The 11,615-nt window shown below is 32.8% G+C and overlaps 1 protein-coding gene across 1 annotated transcript in view; it reads left to right on the top strand.

Moving 5' to 3' along the window:
* The window catches only part of LOC103800195 (glutamate receptor ionotropic, kainate 2-like), a gene marked incomplete at its 3' end in the record, with an annotated part of 157,252 nt that extends 147,479 nt beyond the window's left edge, over window positions 1-9,773 (top strand). The window contains exons 4-6 of the mRNA XM_009072566.1: window positions 2,867-3,048; window positions 6,772-6,825; window positions 9,600-9,773. Of these exons, the coding sequence (XP_009070814.1) occupies window positions 2,867-3,048; window positions 6,772-6,825; window positions 9,600-9,773 (410 nt within the window). The remainder of the gene's footprint in view (window positions 1-2,866; window positions 3,049-6,771; window positions 6,826-9,599) is intronic.
* Window positions 9,774-11,615: the final 1,842 nt, after the last annotated feature.

Genomic DNA, 11,615 nt, shown 5'->3' with positions numbered 1-11,615 from the left:
GTCTTTCTGTCCATTTTCTCAGTCATGTTTGACTAGTGAGTACCAAAACCCAAGACTTCTATTTTTTTCTACCAGCATGTGCTATGCTACCTGTCCTACATTGCCATTCTTGTGATTTGTAGTCCTTCAGTGGAAGTGCATGGATATCAGAGCAGGTGAACACCTTCACTTTTGAGAAATACACTGCTTTTAAATATGGTCCTTTTTTCAATCTGAAATTATAGATTTTTTGGGTTTCATTGAACTGCAAGGGCACCCATTCTACTTAGTCTTAAAGAAATGAGAGAAACTTGGGACAACGTGAAATATTTTTGTTGGCATGTTATTTCCAGAGATTTTTTTATAAGGTGGCCAATATCTATGGCTATGCTAGTGTGTTAATTTCAAGTAGAGGTATAAGCTTTCAAGTTAGAGAAGTCACATCCCTATATATGTTTTAAGTATATTTATTCAAGGTTATTTAGAAATAAAGTATTAAATCCACTCATGCTTTCATTAAATGTATTAATTCATGTTATGCAAATATCATTACAGCTTTGAGGTGAATATAGTAATTTTTAAAATTTGAATTAGTTCTAAAAGTACTGTGTTCACAACCACATAGACTTATATCTGCCATTTACTCAGAAGTCATGTAACCCTAGTTATCACTTCTCTGTGTCTTTGGCAAGCAGGGACCAGCTCAACTATTTCAGTTTCCATGTCTGTTCTGCCCTCAGATTCTCTCCTAAAGATTGCCAGTAAATATGGTGATGTTTCTCTCATTTTTTAACCGTGGTATTAAATTTCTTTTTCAAAGAAGGACAAGCAAAATAAAATGAGGCAAAATAATCAGGACAAGTCTAAAATTAGGCTTACTAAATATAATGGAATAGGAATCAAAATTATTTACAAGTTGTTTGCACTGTACAAAAGTTTCTAATTGTCTTCTTTTAACAAGCAAAGACAAATAACCTGGAACATGCTTAGTAACTGTTTTTCCTTCTCTTGAGTTAAAAGATTTTACTCTGACCTTAAATTTGGGTATGTTGTTATGTTATATCCAAAAGACCTGTAGTGTTTTTCCCATAATTTTCTGTAGAAAATATCAGCCCACACTGAATTACTGGATTTACTTCTCAGTGCTTTAATCTGTGAATGAAAATCCTATAGAAGTGTTTTTAGAAGATGCAGATTTCAGAGATTGTTTAGCTATAGGTAACAATTGTTTCAGTTTGAACAATATGCACCGTGTTGAGAAAGTTTGTATGTGATGGGACTATTACTAGAGATTGTGATGACATATGAGTTATTCTATCTGTGACATAGATTTATGAATGAAGAAAAAATTCCTAAATTGATTAAATAACAAGGTTGTCCTTTCCCACTCTGCTTTTGGGTCTAAGAGGTCTACTGGGATCTTCTGCCAGATCTCCACACCTGCAGTCTTAATTTAGGAAGGTTTTATATAGTAAGCTGCAATTCCCATTCCAGCCAATTTCAGCAGAAACTGTTGAGAAAAGAATATGGATCCTTTGCACAGTCAAAAAGGGAAAAAGGTGAAACACAGAGACTGGTTTTATCTTACAGTTATATTCTCTATGTGTCTGGTTCTGTTGCAAATGATTAGCACTAAGTTTTATACAATCAGCCTTATGTTACTAAAAGAACAATGTATGTCGGAAAAGGTTGTATTAAAGCCTCTGTCAGACCTTATCTAAATCTCTTTCTGATGCTGCAGTGTGGTTCCACATTAAATTATAACATATCCTGAAATCAAGACAGCTTTGACATTCAGTTGTAACCAGGAAGAATATTTAGAGATAAAAGAAAATTTTAAAAACCCAGTGTTTTTTAATACTATTCAGTGCTGCCTGCAATGATTATAATTATTCATATCCATTAATATTTTTGACGTAGTGAAATGAGCCATTTCAGATTTTAGAAGCACTTCATTTGTGCCTGGATCCTGCTGTAACTTAGATCCTGAGCAGAGCTTTCATTTTTTGGCAGTTAGGTTGTTTTAAATATGTGCACTGTGAACATAATGATGAACAGTGAGCCTTCTTACTACCAATAGAGCAGGCTCCAATGCATGAAGGAGGTTAACATGGCAGAATATTTTTTTTGGCTAACGCAGAGAAATTGCTACTTGATAAAAGGCTTGTTTTTACCCTGCCTTATTAATACATTTAAGTAAACTAATATTTGGTATTGGTCACAGAACAATCAGTGATCTGTAAATCACACCACACCCTGTTATGATGATGTGAGCAATTAGATTTTTTGGAAAATTGCTACTGCATCTAATTCCATAATAAAAGTAAAATAAATGAAAATGGAATTGTAGAATATTGAAGATAAATGCAATGTCATGGGTTATTTATTCATTCTCTTTGCTGCATATGTGTTTTGTTACTTGTATGGTCAAGGAAAAAAATACTCATGAATTATGTGGGAGTGTTCTACAGGGTTGAAATGACTCACAACTTTCTATGTAAACCTGATAGATTAGTTGTGGGACTGGCTAGTCTGAGCACAGACTATTAGTCTGGGATATAACTTCAATTGAATTGGAATAATTATATATGTTCTTCAAAGAGGAATGTCACAGTTGCATGATAATTCTAGAGGAAGATTTGTTTGTCTTAAGGGAATCCTAACTCAGGCTGCTTACTGACTGTTAATAATGAGAACAGAAAATTCTGATAAAGTCTTGGGAGTGGAGATACTTTATTTTTAATAAAACTTTTGTATAATAGCTGCAACATACTGAGAAGGGAGAAAAATTCAGAAAACTCTGAGTGTTTATAGTAAGTCCTTCTGCTAACAGTTCAAGTTCTTGTTCTGATAATTTTCTTTTCTCTTGACTCCTGTTTTCTTTAAGGTCTTATTCGGTTACAAGAGCTCATCAAGGCTCCATCACGATACAACCTAAGACTTAAAATCCGTCAGTTACCAGCTGACACAAAAGATGCAAAGCCATTGCTAAAGGAGATGAAAAGAGGCAAAGAATTCCATGTCATCTTTGACTGCAGCCATGAAATGGCAGCAGGCATCTTGAAACAGGTAATCCTCATTTTGCTTGAGATGGCTCAATCCTTTTCATCCCTAATATATAAATGTATTATCCAGACCTAATGGCATTTAACAAGGTTACTGAGGCCTAGCTGAAAATCAGCCAAGGATTTCAGAGAGAATTTTAATGGTGACACAAATGGTAGCTGCTTTAATTGTGTTTTTATAAAGAAACAGATTAATCACTTCATGTTTGGGGAAAAAGTATATCAGTCTTTCAGCCAGGAAGAATTGGTACTTGGGAGAACTGATGCTTTAAGCAAGGTTTTAAATGCTTGCTTAGTGCTATTTTATGTAACCAAGCTTTATTGATTTTTCTTATTTGAAGCCTCTAAGTTGCATATTCTCAATCAGATACTGATATTTGAATAGTCTGTTAGTAACACACCACATTAATGTCTTTCACTGAGACTACAGAAGTAACTGATACCTTAGAGCCATATTGTCTTTGCCATACTAATAGGACAGCAAAACACCCAAATACATTTGGGTAGGTGCTTTGAATGTGGTGTGTGCAAGTCAGATGAGGAAGAGAGAGACATCAGAATCTCAAAACTTAACTGGCTGTATACTGTAGAAGCAGGTTCCAGTGATGTCTTCCAAGACAAGCTGACAATATAGTGCTATACAAATGATTTATCTCCTAAAAAAATCTTACTGTAACCCTCAGAAAAATCTTATTGTATGCATAGAAGACAAGCATCTGTGTATCTTCAGTTTCATGAGCAATCTCCAAAGACTGGGAATTCCATATGCTCAGTAACCATCGTCCCCACAGTTTTTTATTGAACTATGAGTTGCAATAAGGAGGATATGAAGAATACCTAAACCATGACAATATTCTACATATCTAATACAGAGCTTTTAGTGACTTTAATTCATGTTTATATTATGTTTGCGAGCAAAGTGAATGGTTTAAATTGAAAGCAAAATGTATTTAAGGGTTGGCAATAGGTGTCTCATTAAAGGTATTATAGTGGGTACAACAAAAATTGCCAGTAAGCATACTTGTATACTATAATTTCTTTGCTTTATTGTTCATTGATTGAAAAATTTTTATTAATTCCTAGTAATTTTAAACCTCTGCTGGTGGTTTTTGCTCTTTGCTAAGCATAAGCCAATCTAGTTATTCCAAATGTTTAGCTCAAATCATGAAATGTGCATTTAGTTACTTCAGAATCTAAGAAATGCAGATGGAAAATATGCTGATGGCAATATTAAGCTGCAGTGCCAACAATGATTCCATCAAGATGCATTTACTTATACTGTACCTAGTAGTTTTTCGATGAAAGGAGACTTTAATTTCAGACTATACAACATTGTGAAAAACACATGACTAGAGGGAAAGGGAAGAAAATTTAAAGCACTTTATCTTCAGTCATGTCCCAGGACCCCAGAGTGAGTATTCAGCCTTTTTAAATCAAATTGCAAACTTTTTATCAAACTGCTCTGCTCATCCTAATGATTGCACAAGGAAGATACAGGAACAATTCTTGCATGAGTGTTTAGATCTTTGCACAGATTCTGTAGATTTACACTTTTCCATTCAGCTTCAATGCTGCAATGCTTTCAATACATCCAAAATATGTAGTTCTGAAGCTGAATGTGAGCTCTTGCTGTCAAAATTGCCACAAGGGATGTTAAGACTCTATTATTTGGTGATAGTATTGCAAAAATAGTGTTTATAAGTGAACGTGAAAAAATGAAAATATATCTTTATATGTTCATCTAGAACTATTTGTTTATTTTTTTTCTGGTAATGAAGGCATGAATTTGGGGAGACATGACAAGGGATTTCTTCTTGGGAGGATGATTAGAGAGATTAATGCTGAAGTTTGTGGAAGAGAACACAAGTTGAAAATAAAACAAAATACCACGAGAGGCCAGTGAAATGGCAGCTGCTGTTTACTGGCCAAAATTGCATCATGAAAAGGAAAAAAAAGTCCCATCATTCAGACAAGCATGATTAAATTAAAGCAAATCTCAGTGGTAACTACATCACCAGGCAACCAGGGAAAGCAGAGAGGATTTAAAAGGTTAGGGAAGCACTGTAATAATGAGAACAGAGAAATGACAATGTTTGAAGAGGATAAAACCTGAGGTCTTCAGTGAAGTGAGGAAAGTGAAAGAAGGAAGACCTGGAAAATAGGCAACATTGCCACACAGCTGGATAAGGAACACACGTAGGATGTTGTGTAGGGATTCTTTGGAGTATGAAAAACCTGATTATAAACAGTTACGATATAGGTGACTGCAAATGTGTTACCTATATAGAGGAAGATACTTTGGGTTTATTTAAAAACAAACCAAAAAATGTTCTTAAAAAAAGCTAACATTTGTAGTCAGAGTTCCTAATGAGTTTCTCATGGAATGTGGATTTCCTGTGTTAAACAGAATTTAAATTGCAATTGGAACACTATGCCCTAATTCTAAATATGGTTGTGTAATTCTAAATACACAAGTATAGGCATTCATGTGTGGGTTTTTTGGTCAAAATCTGATTTATAATATACAATCTTATCTACAACTGATATTTGGAGTAATTTGGGACAATCTTATCTACAACTGATATTTGGACTAATCTGGTTTTTTTTCTTTGGAAAAGAACATATAGACTATTAATTTAATCAGTTTTCAGACAACGCCAAGAGTAAAAAGGCTCTCACAGCCTTTAGAACACTGATAATTCTTCTGTACACTAATTCTGATATTGTCACAATTGTATAATTGTGTCTTTCAACGTCTTTAAGGAAGTGTATCTGGAGCAACTTGGCAAAGAATTCCATTGATAATTCCTGGAAATGCAGAAAATATCCCTTACTTGTGTAGCTTTTTGAAAGTGCTAGAATTAGATAAAAATCACTGTAGACACTGAAATGATTGAATAAATCACACTGATCTAAGGCAACTTTTGTTCAGAGCATGAACATACATACTTCTCAGGTGAAAATGCTTTTAATGATTAAGAGTGATGAGCAATAGTTTATTACTTTAAAATTTTATCCACAAATATTTGTTCTTATGCAGATAAGAGGAAAATATGAATAAAAACTCTTTGGTACTATATGATTAGCAGGAAAGATGAAAGTATATGAATAAAAACTCTTTGGTACTATATACTTAGTAGGAAAGATGAAAGTGCTTGATAGATATCTGAGTTTATAGGGTAATACCATGAACACTTGCTCTTTATTCTTATTTAAGTAGTATGTATCTTGCTGCTTGAAATTTGGCTCAAGAGAATTTTCTTCCATGGTTGGAAAAATGTACACATATATGATATAAGCTTAGGTCCTTCTTTTAAATGCGTAGTATTGTTCATCAAAATAGAAAAAAAAGAGAAATAATTCCTATTAGGCTATTCATTTTAAGGGAAAGATTGAATAATGAATGAAAATATTGTTGACTCAAATTTTGTGTGGTAACTTAATGTATCCATTAGTATGTAAAAATACAAGCTTCTTTCACATTTACTGCACTAAACAGTCTAGTAATATTCTTTCTATCAGAAGATCTGGTTCATAAATTCCTTTAATAGTCTATAATCTTCTCTAACTGCTAGGAAATGACTTGCTTGACCTAATTTTAGTATAATTCCAACCCTATAGTTTGATCCCAGTAGTGTTCTTTTGCAGCTTTTCATTTGCCATGTAAGTGTGATAAAAATGTATTATGTGACCTCAGAAACATTAATCTTTTGTTTATTTTTTCAAGGCTTTAGCTATGGGGATGATGACAGAATACTATCACTATATCTTTACCACACTGGTAAGTGGCTTATAAAAACATAGTGATGACATCTAACAAAGATGTTACTTTCCTTAATTATATTAACAAAGTGCAAAATGTCTCTCTGGAATGGGGTAGAAGTACAAGTTATTTTCTCTGTTGAGTTTTCTTACTTTCAGAGAAAATTCATCAGGTTGGTTTAATTACTATTTAATGGTGTGCCCTAGAAACTGATAGACCTCAAAAACCTACTGACTGTCTAGCACTGCAGATTTTAGCTGTCAGGGAGGGTTGAGTATATAATTTCTAATTCCTTGTTTATATCATGCATTTTGTCCTTTTTGGAAGTATCCTTCTTGGAACTATCATTTGCAATAAATGAACATTTAAAATGTGAATGTTCTTGAAAACATAATAAACATCTATGTGTAGATGTTTTTGCTGCTCATCACAGCCTAAGAAAGAAACAGTTTGAAAGTTAGTAAAATAGTACTCTAGAAAATGCAGTTGTGCAGATTTTTCTGTTTTCATTGTGTTCAAATTTGCCTAATTAGATGCCAGTTCATTAAGGTTCTTAAAACACAAGTATGAGACAAACTTGAGACAGATATGCCATGGTAAAAAGTGCTTGAAATGACTGATGTTTTAAAGTCACAAATATTTTTAAGCTCTTATGGAAATGAATCTTTGTGGTAGGATTGAAAGTTCACCTAAGAATCATGAAACAGAATTTCATGGAAAGTATTACCATGAAATAGCTAGTTGAATAGAAAGCAAAATAATTTGTGAATTTCAAAGGCAAATTCTGCACAAGTACGCATCTTATTTTAGAAGGGTAAATTGTTCTATCACTTATAGATTTAGGATTGAATGCAGTAGAATTTCCCTTATTAAATAGATTTTAGATGTTTTTGATGTTTCAAGGGATTTTTTTATCTTTTAAATTCTTATTTTACTGTTAGTGAAATTTGGGATATTTTGGTGGTATGCCGTCCATTGGCATTGAATTTTTAGTGTTAAAACTATGTTTAAAATTCAGGATTTTCTGGCACTCTCATTTCCTCATTAGAACATTGTGTCTTTTAAAGAGTCGGAAGTATTCTATCGACTTGGAACTATCAAAGGATAATTTACTCTTCACAAACAGACGATAGATTTTGATTTTGCAATGTAGCTCTGGAACTTGCATCAGAATCTAGTTGTTTTGATGTATTAATTACTTCTTACCTGACATAGTGAAAGTCCTGTCAAATAAATTTTCCAGTCACAGTGTTTCCAACAATCTTGTGTCTAATCTCTTCTTGATGGATTCAGGGTCTAATGCAGTAGCTCATTAATACACTGACCTCTGCATATTTGTAATATATGAATAATATTGCTTTGTATATTTATTATATTCCAGTGTAAACATGAATGTGTTGGGATTAAATAATTATATCTGAGGTTCTGACTTCTTTCACAGAAATAAAATGGGATTTTTTTGAAGAGAAAGATGTAACACAGTTCTAGTTATGTTCAACCTTCCCTTTGTAATAAAATGTTTTATTTCTTTACAAAGAGGATGTGAGTTAGGATATATGTAAATGAATTTTGATGCCTGCATATCTTAGGTATTATATATGGGAAATCATATCATAGTTACTAGGTGTAATTAAAAATGAGTAGTGATTGATAACTGGTTGATATTTTTGTGGGCTTAGTGATGTTAACAATGAATAATGAATTATATTCTGGTTTTTCATAGTACAATATTTAATCTTCTTCAACTCTAGCCAGTAAACAAAATGGATTCAGGCAAGTATTATACCAAACACTACCTTTTCATGGTAATTCATAATGTATCAAACTGACAGCAAAAATTCAATATAAAATGAGATGAATGACTAAGTATGAATTGTGGGGAAAATTGTTCAAGGAAACTTAAATTGTTATAGGACAGTAATATTTTACAGCTATATTAATTATGTATTTTTTAATCCTGTGTTCAAAACTTGATCTTAGACTTGAATTTCCTGAAGTCAAGTGCTGTTTCTACATTGTTCCTAAGGATTCTATCAAAGGATTGGGATAATTTTATTTGCTTGAGATAAAAATTGATTTTTTTTTCCTCTTTATTAATTATATTTGCTTCTGTGTGTGTTGGAGAGCTAATTGCACTAACATATGCATACCTATGTACAGAAAACGTATTATTTGGCAAAGGTTATTCTTGCAAAGCTAAATTCCTAGTCAAAGATATGTCCATGTTTGGAAATACAATTGATGGCAGTGAAAAATATTTCGATTACATTTAAAGCCATGTACATTTCCCTTTGTCCCTGTGCACTGCCACCTGTATCCTACCGATTTATCCTCCTAAGATTAACGTGTTCAAGCCTCACAGAAAGTGAAAGTGTAAGGAAACTCTTGTTCTGGTTTTTGTTTTTTATTTTATTTTATTTTATTTTAAATGATTTGATATCTGTTTGACTTCTGGTAAGCCCAGGAAGTAGTGATTAATAATAATATTTAGCAATTCATAATCATAATCTTTAAGCCTCCTATAGTATTTTGGACTGACTAGTAATGGATACAGTTCTGTAACTGCACTTAACATTTCTTGCAAGACTATTCTTCCTCTGTGAGTCACATTACTCCCACTATAAGGTCAGCTGAGTTGCTTACTCACAGACACAGGCCCCCAGATAAACAGACTATACCTCCTAGCACATATAGCACTGAAAATTTCCACAGTCTCATCTTGGGAGATGGTTCAACAATTGAACTAGGACTTGCAATATATTAAAGAATTCATATGGTGGTAATTTTTTCAGGACCTGTTTGCCTTGGATGTGGAGCCCTATCGGTACAGTGGTGTTAATATGACTGGATTCAGAATTCTAAACACAGAAAACACCCAAGTGTCATCTATCATTGAAAAGTGGTCCATGGAGAGATTGCAAGCCCCACCCAAGCCTGATTCAGGTTTGCTGGATGGATTTATGACGGTATGAATATCAGCGTTTGGCTCTTTTTATTTTTTTCCATATGTTTGTGAAGCTAAAAATAATTTTAATGTTTTGTTTGTCCCTAAAATTGTTTAGAGGCATGTAACAAAATATGATTGCAAACATGAGGCAGAGAGTAGTTGTGTGGTTTCTGTTAATATTCTGTAGACTTAATGGGTGATTATATCAACTTTCTTTCAAAATTGCACATACTGTATATTTTTCCAAATTATAATGCCATATTCTAAGTGTCTAATTCAGCTAGTCCATATTTCCCTACTTTGCCAGAGAAAATATTGCATGGGATCATGTCAAATCCTGACAAAAGTCAAGCTAAATGACAGTTGTCTCTTTCTCTGTCTCGTGTCTTATTCATTTAAGATTAATTCATTCCTAATTTGTACTATTTGGTTTCTAGATAATTCCTGTTCTTAAATTTTTAATTAATATTATAAATAACACCTTCATACTACATTTTCCACTTTCTGTACCTTCAGATAGTTTATTAATCTGGGGATTTTTCGTTTTTGGGTTTTTTTTCTTCCATTGCTACAGTTCTTTGGCCTTATTTCAATTCATAAAACTCACAACTACATTCCTGCAAAATGTTTTTTTTTTGGTGACTTTCTGCTCATTAGTTGCAGTAAAATCTAGAATTATAATATCAGGAAGTGATCTATTTTAAAACATATCTTCCACTAGAACCTCTTTAGTCTTCAAATTTGTTGAAAGATTTTCCACTTTGACTTGTAGCAATTTAGGTTGTTGGTCTTTATTTTGACTTTTCTTGGTTTGTTGGTTTTTCTTTGGCTTTTCATCTTCCATTTGATTCTAGAAGCTTGGTATCTTAGTTATCTCTCAGTTGTCTAGACTATGTTAATTGAACCACATAACAGCTAGTCTTTTGAACAATTCTTTTCTACTGATAAGGCTTAAAGATTGTGTATACATTAGATACTAAATTACAATCAGTATTTTAACAAGTTAATTTATTTTTTGCTTGTCTTTCTTCGTAGAAAATTACCCTTTTCAGAGAAAAATATGGTTTTCTTCTATTTTCTTGCTGTATATAATGCTTGAACATGATAATTGGAAGCATTTAAATTAAATTTATTGACTAGTTCTGTTGTGTTGCACATTACAGATTCCATCATGCACTACTTTAAAAGTTGCATTGTTCATTTCTCTAAACAATTTCAACTAAACAAATGAACCCCCAAAATCTTAGCATTGTATGAAGTGTGAATCTGGTTTATATATAGCTGCTGCTTATTATTGTAAGTCATTGTTTTGTGCTTCCTTATTTTCATTAATATTTTCATTCCTCTAGTTTTACCTTTTCGAATTTTGAATTTGCAGCACTTCTCATTCATTGTAGTTGTATATTTTTTGCATTGGTCAAAGATGTAATTGATCTCAAACTTTCAGATATTTACCATGATCAGTAGCAATAGTTACTTCGTCAGAACATAGGACCATGGTCAAAAAGTCAATGGAATAATAAATATTGGAATAGAATCCTGTGGGCAACTTGCATGTTTTTCATCTTCTATGGTGCTGTAAAGTGCTTTTATCAGAAAAACAGATACTGGACAGAAACCTATAATTGCTAGCATATGACTGTGTAAGAATAATAGTTTACACCATTACTTTGCCTCAGGATAAAAGAATGTAAAGAAGTACATGAAAAACTCTGTTTTCTCTTCTGGACCCTTTAGAGCCCTCTATGCTGTAAATGGAACCCAAGTGTTCATACAGATAGTGATGAATATTTTATGGGGATTCTTTATGTTGATTAAGCATCCAAATGTGCTTTGATTACCTGGGTTTTAAATACTTGGG

Source organism: Acanthisitta chloris, unplaced genomic scaffold (genome assembly GCF_000695815.1).
Source record: "Acanthisitta chloris isolate BGI_N310 unplaced genomic scaffold, ASM69581v1 scaffold3454, whole genome shotgun sequence".
Taxonomy (NCBI): domain Eukaryota; kingdom Metazoa; phylum Chordata; class Aves; order Passeriformes; family Acanthisittidae; genus Acanthisitta; species Acanthisitta chloris.
The sequence above is the reverse complement of the archived record's forward strand: the minus strand, read 5'-3'. Positions and strand labels throughout refer to the sequence as shown.